Source organism: Stegostoma tigrinum, chromosome 4 (assembly GCF_030684315.1).
Source record: "Stegostoma tigrinum isolate sSteTig4 chromosome 4, sSteTig4.hap1, whole genome shotgun sequence".
NCBI classification, from domain to species: domain Eukaryota; kingdom Metazoa; phylum Chordata; class Chondrichthyes; order Orectolobiformes; family Stegostomatidae; genus Stegostoma; species Stegostoma tigrinum.
The window spans coordinates 44,589,432-44,607,225 of NC_081357.1; the positions used below are offsets into that span (position 1 = coordinate 44,589,432).

A 17,794-nucleotide genomic window follows, 5' to 3' on the forward strand; every position below is an offset into this window, starting at 1 on the left:
CCTGAAGCATCTTCCAGAAAGCACAATTTGAACAAATTATACATTGTCAATCTTCCAGGTCATACAGTAGTTTTCTTGCAGCAGTTCATTTCTCAACCCTTCAAAAGCACGTGTAGAGAACCACAAAGAGAGATCTGTATAAACTGCTGTTGATTGTTTCATTGTAAAACAGATCATGCAGGAGTTCAACTTTTCTGTGTTCCTTTAGTGACAATCCAGCATTTGGCCTTTATCACTGTCTTGCTAACCAGTTATTTCTAAATTTAAGGCCGCATATTTGATCTCTTGGATGCCAAACCAAAACACAACCGCAGGTTCAAATCAATGCTAAACAGAAAATATAAACATGTTTCCCAGAGTCAAAACTGCTTCTTATAATCTCAATCAGAACTATGCCAAGCTCATTTATGCTTACTAATAGAAGCAGCCACTTAAGTCAACAAAAACTGATTTTCAAATTTACATCTCATACGTCTCAAACTTCTTCAGCTTCATATAGCTCCATGAAAACTGGGTTTTTAAAATGTCAGTCATTTACAGATACCTGCTTCTCTGTTCATTACCATGTGTTCAAGCACTGGGCCTTAGCACATTGCATCCACAACATTAATATCATTAAAAAACATTAAAAACTTTTATACACTAACAGAGTGAGTTAGCTACATACCTGCTGTTTGTTGAGTCTGAATGCTTTCTACTTTGGTTAATAACTCCACAGATCCATTTTCCTCAAATGCAATAATTGGATTCACAGGAATGCCATCTTTACCCTGACAATCATCACTTCTAGTTTCTGTGGCTACTCTTGTAGCTTTTATCTCAAATGAGAGATCAATAAAATCTTCAAAGCTTTCATTTTGCACAGAAACTCCATTCTCTCTAATGATTTTCTTGGTAGCAGGACTAGAGAATAATGTTTAAAAAAAAAGTCAGTCAGCCAAGTCAATATTACATGGGTTTGGATACCAAGATTAAGCAATGTTTTAGAAAGTAGGCTGAGATTATAATTTTATTAGTGTCAATATATTTTATACTTTAATCGGCCAAAACACTTGCACTCCCAAAACTATTTAGTTTGAAAGGTGAAAGATAATCATTGCTGGCTTCCCAATATTGCCAGTCCATTTTATACACAGGACTCCAAATTTTACTGCAGGATTGCTAGATGTTAGCAAGTTACCGATCATGAGACAATTGCTATGGTAGATAAGGTTCAATTTATATCTTAATTACACACCACTCATGAATAAGGAGCAGGAATAGGCCACATGGCCACTGAAACACAACAGTACAAAATAATTAAAAAATCTTTTAGAAAACAATTTGTAACAAATGACTCTTACAAATGTACAGCTTTACAGATTGCATTTTTCTTGTTATTTTACCTAGGATTTATTCTGTTGATGTTACTTAACATGTCTCAATGTAAATTGCTAAGCGACATTGGTTACAGATTTGAAGTTTTCCTGATTTCAGCAGAAAATAGGTAGACAAGAGTGGCTACAATATTTCAATTATTTAATGTTTCATTGAATGTTTTTGATGCAGTGTTCTGGTCACCAAATATATGCAGAAGAGTGCAAAAGGTAGAACCAGAATAAGTAATAGTGGTAAAAAGTCAAAGCTTAAAACTCTATCTGAAAGCATGCAGGATTGTAACAAGTTAGATGAATTAGAATTTATTGTCATGTGTACTCAAATGCAGAAGTACATGAGTACAGTGAAAAGTGTACAATGTTGCCATTCCTGGCCCCATCTTACATTAAAGTACAAAATCTTAGCTATAGAGTTTTAAAAGAAATGAAACAAAGTTAAAAGTTAAACATTATAGTGCTTCTTAACATAAAGTAGAAAACCAAAGAAATAAAGTTCAACAGCACTAATAAAAATCAATGAATGTGATTTGATAGTTATTATTGATACATCCTCAGGGTGATCAAGACTGGGAAACAATATTCACGGGTATTCAACTTTCTGGAAGAATGCATAAATGAAAAGGAGGTGGGGTTGCTTTCCTAAAAAACATGGTATTATTGCAATGGTGAGTCGTGATATTGGTGTAAACGATTGAGACATTCAACCAATTTGGTTGAAAATAAGGAATAGCAAAGCAAAGAAGTCACAGGTGGTAATCATCCAAAAGGTTCCTGGGGAGTTGCCCCACCTGCAGGACACAATATAAGCCAGGAATAGATGGAATACAGGAAGGGCAGTACAACTTCCATGGGGATTTTAATCCACATATTGCCTAGACAAATTAGGGTGTTACAGTCACATAGCAATGAAACAGATGCTTCAGTCCAACTCATCCATGCCAAACAAGTTTCCCAAACTAAATTAATCCCATTTGCCTGCGTTTGGCGCACATCCCTCTAAACCTTACCCATTGGTGTATGTGGCTAAATGTCTTTCAAATCTAGCTGTACCCGCACCTCCCACTTTGTCTGACAACTCATACCACATACAAATCACCCTCTCTGTTCAAAAGTTGTCCCTCAGATCACTTTGAAATCTTTCTCTCCTCACCTTAAAAACATGCCCTCTAGATTTGAACTCTCCTACCCGAGGGAAAGATCTTTGCTATTCATCTTATCAATGCCCCTTATGATTTTATAAACCCCACTGAAAAAAGGTCCGAGCCTGTCCAGCCTCTCATTATAACTCAAACCTTCCAATCCCAATAATGTCCTTGTAAATCTTTTCTGCACTCTCTCCAATTTAATATCCTTTCAATAGCAGGGTGACCAGAACTATGCACAGTATCCCAAAAGTGACCTCATTAACATCCTTTACAACTGCATTATGATATCCCAACACCTATAAATCAATGGTTTAAGCAATGAAGGCAAACGTACCAAATGTCTTCTTTACCACCCTGCCTACCTGCGACACAACTTTCAAAGAACCATATACTTGAACTCCCTAGATCACTGTTTGACCACACTCGCATGGCCCTACCAATAACAAGTCCTGCCTTTGCTCGTCTTACCAAAATGCAACATTTCGCATTTATCCAAACTCCAACCGTCACTCCTCAGCCCACTGGCTCAATTAGTCAAGATCACGTTGCAATCTTTGATAACCTTCTTCAGTGTCTACTAAACCGCCAAGTCTGGCGACATCCGCAAATTTACTAACCATGCTTCTTAAATTCTCATCCAATTAATTTATATAAAAGACAAACCACAGGAGAACCCAGCACTGATCACTACAGAACACTGCTGGTCACAGGCCTCCAGTCTAAATAAACAACCCTCCGTAACTACCTTTGGTGTCCGACTTGTGATGATTTTGTGGCTCTGTGTTTCGTCCTGGTTTCACAGAAGGGAAGTTGGGCGGGGGGGGGGGGGGGGGGGGGAGCGGTGCTGCGGTGTTATGTGGTGGAGGAGGCAGAGAGAGAGACAGACAAAGAAAGAAAAATGGCAGGACGGACATTGACCAGTCTATGAGAAGATAAACAAGTCGAGAAGTCTTGTTGGTTTCTTTTTAAAAAGAACAGAAGCAGCCTAAATGTGTGCAGTCAAGCTTCCACCCATAGAATCATGGATTTTTAGCTTTTCAGCTGCAGTTGCTATTGATCTTGAAGAAGTGGAGGCTATTTTCCCCTTTGTTGATTGCAGCCAAAAGCTGGAGGTTCTCTTCCTGGGCTGTTGGATTGCATTGTAACACAATTGTTTTTAATTTTCCTTTTGCCAATTGTGTGTTTATGGGCTGTTACTACATTGGAACAGTTCATTTGTAATAGTTACTGTATCTATTAATCTGTTGTTAAGTTTTCCAACAGATGTAAATTATTTGAAGTATTTCTTTCTTTTGTTATATTTTAACTATAGTGTTTGAATAAGTTGTGTTTTGCTTAACATTGAATAGTTTGACCAATTGAATTGCATCCAGAACATAGCACCTGACATTTTCCCTTAAAATAAGAAACGTTAGGACCTAGGCTTCCTTCTTAATATATTCAAGGGGATCTGGTTTAGTTCATAACATACTGTCAAGCCAATTTTGTATCCAACTGGTAAGCTCTCCCCGAATCCCATGTGATCTCACTTTACTAATCAGTCTACCATGCAGAACCATGTCAAAGGCTTTACTAAAGTCTGGGTAGACAAGTCAGCGTCTACCATTCTACGCTCAATCTTCTCAGTCACGTCATCAATCATGTTTCAAAGACAATTTCCCATTCATGAAGCCATGCTGATTATCTAGAATCAGTCCTGGTCCCTGCAAAAGCATGTAAATCCTCTGTCTCAGAAAACCCCTCAAACCTGACACAAAATATCAGTTTAGCTTCTCTCCCATCTCTACTGGTTCCATAGATAGCTGACCTTGTTGAAACTGCTGCATCCTTGCATGAATGATGGTAAACAGAACAAGTCACTGGAGGAAGAGACCCCACAAAGACGCCCATCCTCAAATGCTGGAACAGTCCCAGCACATCAAAAACTAGGGCTGAAACTTTCACAGCAATCTTCAGCCAGAGGTGCTGAGTGGAGACTCCAAAATAAAGTCAACTTGTTACAACCATACAGGCCGTTGTGAAGGCCATTCTTAGAGTACTATATATAGCTTTGGACCTCCTATTTAGGGATGGATATGCTCGCATTGGAGACAGTTCAAATGAGAGTCACTAGGCTGATTTCTGGGATGTAAGGATTGACTTACCGAGAACAGATAAACAGATTAGGCTTTTATTCATTAGACTTCAGAAGAATGAGAGAGATGAAAGAGGCAACGTTCTAAGGGGGATTGACAGGGTAGATGTTGATATGATTTTCCATCAGTGAAGGTATCTCAAGCTAAGAAACACAAAAAACTGATGCCTGGAATTCTCTACCCTATAGAATTGACAGGCTAGATCACTGCCAATATCTAAAAGGAAGCAGATTTTTGAAATACATAGAGAAATTGAGAGCTATGATGAACTGCCATAAAAGCAACATAGTTGACTCTCAACTGCTCTCCATGCAATTAAGGATGGGCAATCAACGTATCCAAATATGGCCAACGATGACACATCCCATAAATGAATAAAAGAAAAGAATTGAGGCCTGGGGGAAATTAACTATTATCTTGCTAAATGGCATGGCAGGCTAGAGGGGCCTAATGGCCTATACCTGTTGCCGTTATCATGTTGTTACAATAAGCCCCTTTGAAATGCTCCAAGACTGATCATTTGTATCAAAGAGCCAAATTACAGAGAAAGACTGAAGAACCACGCATGTTTCAGCCTGTAAATTATGTAATAAAGTTTTTCTCGACAGCATATGAGACTATTTGAATACAAGATGTGATAGTAGCACAAGAGGAAACAGGCTCAAATTAGATTAACAAATCAAGCAGAACTTTGGACAGAGAAGTCTAGATGAAATGCAGTTGTCATTTGACATTTCAATTCTATAAAAAGGTAACCATAACGTATTTCTGCACCAGATCTAACTGACAAAAATTGATAGTTGTGATCAATCAATAACTTAGTTGTTCTTGTATCATACAACTGAGAGGATGGTAAGGAGGTCAAAGTGTCATTATCCCCCCTCTTGTTCTGAAATTCTACTTTTTTTAAAATTGCAAAATATACTTTGTTCACATATGAAAATCTTTGTGTGCATACATAGTTAATGAAGCTGTTCAGATCCAGACTTGTCTTTACTCACACAGAAGAATACAAACATTGAGGTTTGCCTTTCTTTATATTTACAATTAAATTCTTGGCTTTTGGCTGAGGCATTGGGAGGGTTTGATTAATGAATAGAACCCCCTTATGCTTTGGCAGAAGGACCTTACAGAGTGGTCATTCCCCACTGTGCCCCAAGATTTACTTTGTACCTCAGCACATAGTCCTGGACCTTGGAATTCCAGGCAGAGTTGATGTTTGTCACAGTGTGTGTTCCAGGGAATAGACTGTACAACACAAAGTCCTGCATCACGGTGCTGCTTGGGATGCACCTCGACAAAAACCACTGCATTTCTCTCCAGGCTTCCTTTACATAAGCACATCCCAGAAAGAAGCACGTGACAGTCTTGTCCCTTCTGCAGACATTTTGAGGGCCGTGTGTGGTGGCGCAGAGTCCGAGCATGCATGAGAGATCTCACGGACAGAGCCCTTCCTACCATCATCCAAGCAATATCCTGGAGCCTGTTGGAAAATTCTGGTGAAGTTTTCTGCCAAATGATTTTTTGAATCTGCACAGGGAATTACTCAACAAGATCCATGCTCTGCTTTTCACAAAGGGTGTGGAGGAGACTATGTGCTGACCAGTGTCTGATGGAGTTGTGGTTAAAAGGTGTTTTTCTTCACAAATTTCTCCATGAAGGATAGGTGGTAATGAACGGTCCAACTACTTGGAGCATTCCGCTGCAACGAGGCCAAGCCTATCCTTTGCAACACCAGGGACAAGTAGAATCTCAGTAGTGACAATTGATGGTTATGTACTGAGCATCTATGCACAGCTTGATGCAGCCACATACAAAAGGTGCCCATCAGGGTGAGGGTAGCATTGAGAATGTTTTAGCCCCACTTTTTCCAGATCTTTATACATATTGTCCTTTGGACTAGGTCCATCTTCGACCTTCAAACAAAGTGAAAAATGGCCTGGGTGACTGCAGCGGTGCAGGTTTGGGAAATAGGTCAAACCTGTGCCACATACAACAACATGGTACTTCACACCTGATGACCAGGTTATTACCCACAATTGAGAGGGAATGAGTTCTTTCATTTGTCTAGTTCCTGCCCCAATTTGGTGACACACTCCTCTCACATTTTGGCACAAGCCCTAGCCCCACTGAACCCAATACAGAGCGCGTTCAGATAGTCTGTCCTGACAAAAAGGATGAAAGATTTTGTCCCTGTTCCCAAAGAGCGTGGCCTCATTCTTGCCTTGATTCACCTTGGCACCCAAGGCCAGTTCAAACCGAGTCTGTGTACAGTGACAGTGGATCCAAGCAGAAAACAATTACTTCACCCATGTACAGGGGGAGGTTGTGAGCTGTAGGCCTCCACTGCCTGGAATGGTCATCCCGTTCAGGCTAGCATCCTTCCTGGTGGACTCAGCGAAACGCTCTATATAAACACACAAACAAGGCAGGAGTGTGGGGGCTGTCCTGCCTGACTCCAGACCTGATTGGGAAGCTTTCTGATTCCCACTCATTGACTGAGATTGCACTAATGATGTTGGTGTAGAGCAGTTGGGATCCAATTGCAGAATTACAGGGCGCAAGACTAAAATTGATCAAATTACTTTCGAGAGTATATTTAGTAAGTATACGTTGTAATCAATAGCATTTGTATTGTGTTTGCTAATGTTTCTTAATTTATTTTCAATTAACCTAGATTAGCATTCAACCAAAGTATCAAAAGAATTAACTAAATTAACACCATTCTTACCATTCTTTATCTATTTGAGAATGATCTACAAATTCCATCTTATTGTCCACTTTTTTAAATACTGGCTCCACATTGGCCATTTCTTCTGAGACCTTTGAAGTTGCTTCTGTTGTTAAGTCAGGATTCTGGCTGGATGCTGAAACGATAGATGCAGAAATAAGTTTCTATTTTATGGAAACACTTGATCAAGTCTAATATTACATCATTAAATCCAGCATGTTACATTTATTGGCTCTAACCATAGTTAGAATAACAGTAACTAGCTCGACAACATCATATTGTGTAGAATTTATAGAATGTATACAGAGCAATTAATCCAAACAGACTGTGCCAGAATTTATGTTGCAGAGTAGCCTTCTCCCTACTTCATCTAATACCAAACATGTCTTTTCTTTTGTCTGGCTTGCTTATAACACAGTCCTTTGTCCTAGCTACGCTTTCTGATTTTAAGTTCTACAGTCTAATGACTCTTTGGGGGTGGGAGGGAGGGCAGGAGAAGAAGTTTTTCATAATAATTTTTCAATTGGATTTAAGTGAGTCTTATATTTGTGGCCCTTAACTTCGTATTTTTTCACTGGTGAGAGAAATCAGTTTCTAACTACAGCATGGAGGGGAGTTCAATGGAGGTTTACAACATTGATTCTTGCCAAGAAAGTCTCCCCTGACTGGACAATTTTGAGTAGGATAGGCTTATACTCAAATTTAAGTGAATGACAATCAAACACATTTCTGAGACGTCCAAAGTGAGCTGCTTGTTGGAGTGCAGCAAAGCCAAATGCATAGTGACCTGAGGGAATTTTAAGGGTCTCTCAAAAGTAAAATTTATCAAGTGTGCTTAACTGTAACTGCAAATTGGAGCTTCTTAGTCCCTCCGAGGAGCAACTGCAAATTGTAGTCCGTAATAAACAAACGCCCTGCTGAAAAGCTGTTGCAGGCATTTGATTATATGGCTCAACTCATCGGAATTTCTGGTTACTGAGATGCATAAAAGAAAAAAAAGATGCCCGTCTGAACGTAGCAAGGCCAAGTGCTTGTGGACAGAGGAACGGACGAACGAGTGGAGGGAGGACATGCTGTTTTAATCTGCCACAAAAAACAAAAAGTGGCCCAAGACAGGAATAGAGACATTGATTAGGTGAGCAAGTTAGAGAGTTTTCATTCTGCGCCCAAAATCCCGTCTTTCCAAACTAGGCAGCATTTTGATGACACTGAAGAAATAAAATATTATGTAAATTTATATGGTAACTAATTAAGCTACATAAAAAGTGATAATTTTGAGTAAGATTTTTAAAACAGAAACCTAATTACTTAAATGAAACACAGCAAAAAATAGCAGGGCAGGATTTATTGTATCTCCAGCATATAGGAACTGGTGGATGCCATGGCTTGGGTTCAAATACCACTACTGCAGCTGACTGAATCAAAAACTCGTCTGGGGTCACAATTCTCCCTTAGGGGCAACAGAGTCTCAACGCTAGGGACACTTTCATATTCAGCCTTTAGTGGACGGTGAGAAGTTTGCACTCTCTCTCTATGGCTGCATGGGTTTCCACTAGGTGTTCCGGTTTCCTCCCATTGCTATCGGGATAGGGACAGGGTGTGGCTGTGGGTCTGGATGGGATGCTGGGTGGGAGAGTTGTTGTAGACCTGATGGGGCAAAGGCCTCTTTTCACACTGTAAGAATTCTTTGATTCTATGAACGTGAAGAACCAATCCAGAAAAAAAAAATTAAGAATGGGGTTTCAATGGGGGCTATGAAGGGTCCTTTCAAAAAAACCTAATTAAGACAAAAAACAAAAATCAAGTCCCAAAGGAACTGGAAGATCAAAGCTGTAATCACTCAATGGTGAGAAAACAGTTCATAGAAATCAGATTTTGGGTACAAATTGTATAATTTGGGTTTCCCAGGTCCTGGTCTAAAAAATAAGGACTGCTAACTAAACAGACTTGTAAGATAGAGAGACAGCTATTTCTGAGGATCTGATACTGATGGCAAAAGTTATGGCTGCCAAGTTGGATTCAACACAATGCAGGTCCACTTGGAGCAGTAATATCATCCAATTGCTAAATCTATATTTGTGCATCCCACATGGATAGTTTAATTGTTTTCAGGTATAATTAGACATTGGCAACAGATTTCCGAGAACTTCCAGACTGCATTTTTCAATTTAAAGGGCACTGGGTCCTTCTTCTTGATGATCAGTTGGCATGCAGATGAGTCACAGACTTTTTGATTCAGTGCAAAGGGTATGGTGCAAGTTTGCCATCTTACTGTCTTTCTCCTTTCTGATGACTGCTAATCTGACACTTACAGCCAGTTTCCTACTCTTGTGGGTTGTCAGGCTATTAAAGCCTTTGGAATAGATTAAGCATGGCAGCACTCAGTTCTCTCAAATCCAGAAGTTAAAAATCATTCATTCTGTTCGAGAGGGTAGGTTTAAAACTCTACAGGTGAAGGGCCAAAGTCCAACTGCAGAGTTCAATATCCACACAGCTCTGTATTAATATTTAGAATTACCTTCATCAACAGATGCTAGTTTAGGTACTTCCCCATTTGTCTGCTCTGTTAGCCTGACTCGGTTATCCTTCTGTGAAAGAAAGAATTAAACATAAATAAATGCTGAAAAGGTCCATGTACTGGCACAGTTTAGAAGTAATTTGTTAAGTTTTGGATACCTTTTCAGAAGTGTCAGATTTTCTTGTTCTTTGCATGATTTGCTCAAGCCTCTAGAAGATACAAATTCAGTTAATATGGCAAGTGAATTGTCAATCTGTCAGGTGTGTTAAGCCATGGGAAGTGCAGAGTTACAGGGAAAGGGTAGTGGGATAGTCCTCAGAGGGTCAGTGTGGACTTGATGTGCCAAATGGCCTGTTTCCACACTGTAGGGATTCTATGATTCTACGCAGCATGACCAGTCTTCCAAGCAAGCTGACCTTCCAATTGGGTTCACGTGAAGTGGTCACACATGGAATAATTTGAAGGTACTCTGCCCCTCCCAAATAACTAGGGGCAGAGAGAAAAACAAAATCAGGACTTGCTCATGGGAGGAGCTTATGTTGCTGTGCTCATTCTCTCCCCTCCTAGCAATCTAGGTCCAAAACAAAAGAATTGGGCTTGTGATCACGGTTTGGGAACCCCTGAATTAGTCCATAAAAATTAGATGACATTGTTTGTTATACACACTGTCTTATGTACAGGACCCAGCCATTTCATTCCAAAAAAGGATCCATAGTCTTGATCCAAGTTTGGTTATTTCAGATGGGATGAGAGTAAATTTTCTTCATCAATGCAAGCAACAAGAGGGGAAAACAAAAAGTATTTAATTAGGATAATAAAATGTGAGGCTGGATGAACACAGCAGGCCAAGCAGCATCTCAGGAGCACAAAAGCTGACGCTTCGGGCGTCGGCTTTTGTGCTCCTGAGATGCTGCTTGGCCTGCTGTGTTCATCCAGCCTCACATTTTATTATCTTGGAATCTCCAGCATCTGCAGTTCCCATTATCTCTGATAGTATTTAATTAGGTCTATTTTTGAGCAACTCTTGCTGTAAACCATGCAAATGAATGGCAGGTGTGACTGTTCAAATCTGGTTGATATTCCTCTTCAGGCTAACGGAAACCAGCCATTTCTTTGAGTCAAGGGGTGGCCAGCAAATGCATTAAAACCCATCATGATCGAACATTCAAGACAAAACAAAAGTGAGCAAGAAAGACATTTCCTAAAAAACTGGCCATATTACCTTTTTTCTTTCCATTCGCTCTTGTTCTTCTTTTTGGAAGTGTTTCTCACGTTCTATTCGCAATCTCTCAGCTTCTTCTCTAGCACGAGCATCTTCTTCTTTCTGAAAACAATGTAATGAGCCAGATTTATCACGTGAACAACTGTTATCAGAAAACTCAGAGTGCTGCTATAAACCCTCAGCTTGTCCAAAAGTAGTAATGGACAAGTTGTAAAACAAAAAGATTATAATGTTAGGAAAGATTAAGTGAGCCAACTAACTACGATTGATTTGTACAATCTAAATTAAACAGGAAACAATTTGGCGCTCTTTCAATGATCCAAACAGACATGGAAACCAGACACAAGAACTTTAATACGTCCACTTGATTTTCAGTTTTACACCCAGAAGCTAGAAATTAAAGCCCTGATTTTCTCTGCTGATGGAACCAGGAATACTGGAGGTGCTGTCCCTAAACCCTTCATGCTTGATTTTCACAGGGGTGAGTTTGGGGACAGCACAGGTTTCCTGATTATGGAGACAGTTAGTCATTTAAACATCAGTTATCTTACTTAAATCCCATTACCAGTGGTCATGAAACCATCGCATCAAACTAACGTCCTTCAGGAAACAAGATCTGTTTTGGCCTATGCATGACTCCACATCCACAGAAATGTGGTCAACTGAGGTTTCAGCAAAGATTTGTAGCTCAGGTTATGGATGCAGTTGTTCATTTGCTCGCTGAGCCGGTTGTTCTGTTGTGTGCAGACATACTGTCACCATTCCAGGCAACATTATCAGTGTGAACTCTAGTCAAAGCGTTGGTGTTCTGTTCCATTCCGAATTTATATGATCCTCTGGTATGGTGGGTCTTGTCACTTCGGGTTCTGGCTTTTAGCAGCAACTGGGACAAAATGGCTATATTGGGACAAGCAAACAGACATGCAAACAAATTTATGCAGGCCTGGTTCTCAACACGTGACTCCATTAGCAAAACACAAAAATAAACCCTATATGCAGACTGCTGCAAAAAACCAGAACTGGAAGTGACAAGATCCACCACACCAGAGGATCATTTAAATTTGGAATGGGGCAGAACACCAACACTTTGATTAAGGGTCGCGTTGATGATATGTTACCATTTTAAGAAACACCTGCACACCCATGGAACAACCGGCTTAGCGAGCAAACAAGCAAATGCACTGCATGTGGTTAACTCTTAAGTTTTGAGATTGAGGTCCTGCGACAGGGTTAGGGTTTACTGAAGAAAGGGGAAATGGGTAGTTAAATGAGAATGCAGGACAAAGGTACTGATTTAAGCTAATAGCTGCAAAAATTGTCAGGCAACATGACTGACAAAGGTAGCACTTGTTAGCAGAGCTAAAATCCTGATATAGTGTATTTAAGGGAATACCGGACTGTTTAAAATACTTGTGCCACACAAAGAATTCCACACAACGTATCATCTGCAACCAGCTCGCCTCTTGGGTCGTGCCCATTCGAGAGAAGGATATATGGAGTGGTGGTGGTTCAGGTTTTTTTTAGGGGTGTGGGGGCAGCAGCAATATATAACTGAGTCAAAGCTTCACAATCCCATTCAGAAGAACATGTCCATACAGTAAGTGTAAGATTTAAAGTACAGAATGTGCTTAGAGGACACAGATATCTTCTCCCTTTTCCCATGAAACCAGGGAGAAGTATTCCCAATCATTTCTACACAGTGAGGGAATTTTTAAAGCACAGTCTAAGAACAGCTGTTGGTGTTAATTTGCTTCCTTAAATTTATTGATCATTAGCCTCAGTTTTAATGCCTTCTCTGCTCAGGCCAACTAAGAGTGAGATGAGGAATTAAAATCTGAAATGATGAACAGAGGTGAAGGTGAAGTCGTCATAGTTACAGAAGGCCATAACACTGCTCCCTCATTAGAGAATCACAGAACCCCAGCAATGTGGAAGCAGGAACCCTCCAAAGAGCATCCCATGCAGACCCACTACCTCACCCTATCACTGTAACCCTGCATTTCCTATAGCTAATCTACCCAACCTGCATACACTATAAGCAATTTAGTAAAGCCAGTCCACCCAACCTACAGCGCTTTGGACTGTGGAAGGAAACCAGAGCACCTGGTGAAAACCCGCTCCGACACAAGAAGACTCACAGACAATAGCCTGAGGATGGAATCAAACCCAGGTTCGTGGCACTGAGGCAGCAGTGTTAACCACTGGTCGACCATGCCATCCTAAGAGAGAAGGGACCTTTATGGTAACCTCTAACAGTACAGGAATTGAACTCTCACTGTTGGCGGCATGCTGTGTTCTAAACTAGCTATCCAGTTGATTGAGATAACTGATCCCGTAGTACTATACCATAGCAATAATGGCATTAATAACGGTGAACCCTCTCATCCAAAGGCGGCAGCTAAACGCAGACAGAAGTTGAAAGAGTATGTTGTCAGCCCTATGAAACATGCAAAGGTCAAAACACAGACTGCATCAGAACCATGAAATGTCACCAACTTCCAGTCTCACAACACATCACAGAAGGAGGAGTTAACTGGTCAGCACAGGAAAGTCGATTTAAGAATATTGTCAGTTTGAACTCCTAGTAGGTCAGAAGGAGAAATAGTGAAGGGGCCCATCTAATCTAGTCTTTTTCTAATCATGTTTAACCACCTCTCTTCCTTCAAGTCCTGATCAGCTCTACATTGGACTGCCAAGGATAGCTCCCATAAGTCCCTGGCTGTATGGACCTCACTAAATTCCAACTCTCACGGGCTGGCCAAATGGCAAAAATATTTGTTTAGAAACGGTCATACTATTAAGATTTAGTGAGCCTTCATGTCCCTAAATCCTCCAGGAATACCTCTTCCACTAGACTCAAGAATTTTAAAAGCAGTTTAATGTGATATAGGATGCTAGGGTAGAGCATGTGCAGTACAAACTTTGAGCTCAACACCAATATGCAACACAGTGTATCTGCTGAGCATTTGAGCTCAAGATCAGTTCCTGTCCCTTGTACAAATCAAAGCCATAGTTTTTAAATGGATAATACAAAGTAGCTGGAGGAGAGGATAAAAAGGTGCAAATTGATTGGCCCACCTGTCAGACCAATGATACACTGATGACACAAATCATAATATGATACCAGCTGCATTCCTTGCACTTATTAGCGAGGTGGTTGTTACTAGGAGGACAGAGTATTTCTAGTCTTTAAAGTAAAGTCAGGTCTTCAGTTTGTATTACCACTTCTAGTCTCTTTCTTTTCCATCTTATTCTTAAAAACAGCTCATTTAACAGCTCATTAACTCATTTAACATGGAAACTGGTGTAAATACACATAATTACAATTAAGTGTAAAGAGCAGGGATATTCAAGTAATTAGCCAATAAGTTAAATACAATAGTGATGGCAGGACAAGAGATGTTTATGTGCTGTAATATGTGGGAATTGCAATGATCCAGGACAAAAGAAACCTGCAATAATTGTTTGCAGCTTGAGGAACTTTGAAATATTATTGCAGTTTTGGTCTTCTTTTCTGAGGAAGGATGTTCATGCTCTCGAGGGAAGAGTGAAGCTTTACTTGGCTGATTCCAGGATGGTGGGTCTGATATATGAGCAGAGATTGATTATGTTGGGACTGCTTTCGCTAGAGAGACCAGACAAATGAAGGGGGTTCTCAAAGAGACTTATAAAATTCTAACAAGACTGGACAGGGTAGATGTTCCTGATGATGGTGTGCCTAGAACCAGGGATCATAGTATGAAGATTTGGGGTAGACGATTTAAGACGGGGATGAGGAGATATTTCTTCACCCGAGAAGTGGTGAGCCTGTGGAACTCATTACCAGTGGAAGTAGTCAATGCCAAAACACTGAATGTAATCAAGAGGCAACTAGATATAGCACTTGGGGAAAAAGGGACCAAAGGTTACAGGGAGAAAGCAGGATGAGGATACTGAGTCAGACAATCAGCCATGATAGTGAAGAATAGTGGAGCAGGCTTGAAGGGCCGAATAGTCTCCTTCTGCTATCTTCTATGTTTCTATGATCAGAGCTGAGAAACTAGAGTTCGAGCTGCAGACATTGTGCCACATCAGGGAGGCGTAATGCTATCTGAACACTTTGCTCCAGGAGATGGTCAGTCCCCTCAAATTTGACCAATGGCTGTAATTGAAGCAAAAGTAGGGACCAAAGGGATAGCGATTGAGGAGGCCTGGCCTCTGTAAAATCTAACAGTTATGGAGGCTCTTGTAAACTGTAAATTAGACGATGACTGCAGGAAAAGGATGAGCCAACTCACCAAGCTAGTGTGGATACAGGGAACCAGTCAAGTGTTGGAAGGCAGGAGAACCTAGCAAGTTGGTGGTAGATATGGTTCTCTGTCGCCATTAGCTCGAGTTCTGCAGCCAGTGAGAGTCCCAAAGGCATTATTGTCTGTCAGGTGCCAGGGCTAAGAACATGTTCTCTAGGCTGGAGAGGAACTTTCAACAAGAGATGGATCTATGTGTTGATTACACATCGATAATAATGATACTAATAAGACTAGAAAGGACATTCTGCTGAAAGAATTTGAACAGTTAGGAACTAAATAAAAAAAAATTAAATTGCAAAGCCAAAGAAATAATCTTGGATTTACTACTTCAGCTATGGGCAAACCGTCTAGTGGGTAATTAAAGTCAAGGAGTTAAATGCATCACTCAAAAAAATGGCATGGGTAGAATGGGTTTCAGTTCATGGGGGACGAACACTCATGCTGGTATAGTACAGAACTGTTCTGGTGGGACAAGTTTTGTCTGAATAATACTGAGACTAGTGCCCTAGCAAATCAAACAACCAGGGCTGTGAAAAGGACTTTAAATTTAGTTTTGGGGGCAGGGTGCAGGACAAATCTGGAGAAAGGAAACACAGGCATATAGAGCAAAACAATATGGTTGCATTGATGATGCCAGGAGTGAGACAGAAAGAGAGAACATACAACCATTAAAAAAAATGTAAACCAGGTCAAAAAAGGGAAAAAATGTCTTTACTCGCTCTTTACTTAAATACGTATAGATTTCAGAACAAAGTAAACAAACTAATAGCACGAACAGAGGGTAATGTGTATGAGATTACAGCAATTACAGAGACATGGTTACAAAGTGGATCAAGACTAGGAACTAAATATTCAGGGGTATATCAATTTCTGAAAGGAAAAGCAAGGAGGAAAGGGTGGTGAGATAACCAAAAAACCTTACATCAGAAAATATAAAATCTATAATTCGCGGAGGTAAGAATATGTGGAAAAGATGGCATTGGTGGGTATAGTCTGTAGGCCTCCTTTAATTATGGATCTGAAATACTGAATAAATCAGGAAAGAAGGAGCTCATGTTTAAAAAATGAACATAATCTTCATGTAGATTGAGAACATCAGGAGGCTGACATCAGGAAGAATTGATCGAGTACATTTGGGTTGTTTGCTACAACAATACGTTGCCGGTTCTAACAGATTCCGGGCTATCTTGGATCTTGTAATGGGCAATGATGCAGGGTTAATAAAATTAGAGTGAGAAACTTAGGTCAGAAACAACTGTTAAACTTAATTAAGACTAATTACAAAAAGAGATGATAACAAAGTTAGGTGGAATTTCCCTGAAAAGTGTGGTGAAAAACAACAGTAGACATTTAAAATATATAGACACTCTCTCAAAAGACATATCCAGTTAAGAAGGAAGATTCTAGTAGGAGTATAAAACAACCAAAGGTACAAAATTGAAAGTTTAAAAAAAAACAAACGTGACCAAGATTAATGGTAAACCAGAGGACTTGGAAAGTTTTAAAACCAATAAAAGATTGTCCAAACAGAGAGAAAACAGGGCAAACTAGAAAGTAATAAAGAAATGGACAGTAAGAGCTATTTTTAAAAACTATATTAAAAAAGAGGGGTTAAAGGCCAGTGGAGATTGAAGATCGGGAAATAATAATGGGGAGACCGGAAACAGCAGAAAGGTCAAATGAATACTTTGTATCAGTCTTCATGGCAGAAGACATCAACAGCATTCCAAAAATACTAAATAATCATACAGCAAAAAGGTAAGGGAAAAGGAAATCATAACTATGCACCGGAGAAAAAGTTTTAGGGAAACTGACAGTGTCAAGGGTTGCTGAATCCCTAGATCAGATAGGTTACATTGTAGGAAATTAAAGCAAGCAGTTACAGAGATAGTAGATGCACTGGTAGTAATCTTTCAGGAATCCTTTAGGTTCTGGAAAAGTACTACAGGATTGGGAAATTGCCAAAGTAACAGCTTCATTCAAAAATTGACGGCGACTAAAAATAGGTTTATCTGAAGAATGGTCTAGGCCCGAAACATCAGCTTTCCTGCTCGGCCTGCTGTGTTCATCCAACTCTACGCCTTGTCATCTCAAACTACTAGCAAGTCAATTACAAAGGACAGAATATCAGAATATTTAGCAGCAATATATAACACAATCAATCATGATTTCATGAACGGGAAATTATGCATGACAAAATTTATCAGAAATCTTTCAGGTAGTTAATAGAAGGGGGAACCAGTAGATGTAACATACTTGGGTTGCCAAGAAGGTTCAGAATTTGTTTAAAATCCTATAGTGTGGAAATAAGCCATTCGGCCCAACAAGTCCACACCAACTCTCCAAGGAGCATCCCACCCAGACTCTCACCCCAATGA

General features: G+C 40.0%; 1 protein-coding gene across 3 annotated transcripts in view; it reads right to left on the reverse strand.

Moving 5' to 3' along the window:
• LOC125452505 (ensconsin-like) overlaps positions 1-17,794 on the reverse strand; it is a 130,941-nt gene that overhangs the window by 2,044 nt on the left and 111,103 nt on the right. For all 3 annotated transcript variants that reach the window (XM_048531026.1, XM_048531025.2, XM_048531023.2), the window contains exons 13-17: positions 11,128-11,229; positions 10,064-10,114; positions 9,906-9,975; positions 7,388-7,523; positions 668-903 (exon numbers count right to left, since the gene is read on the reverse strand). In XM_048531026.1, coding sequence (XP_048386983.1) covers positions 668-903; positions 7,388-7,523; positions 9,906-9,975; positions 10,064-10,114; positions 11,128-11,229 — 595 coding nt within the window. The remainder of the gene's footprint in view (positions 1-667; positions 904-7,387; positions 7,524-9,905; positions 9,976-10,063; positions 10,115-11,127; positions 11,230-17,794) is intronic.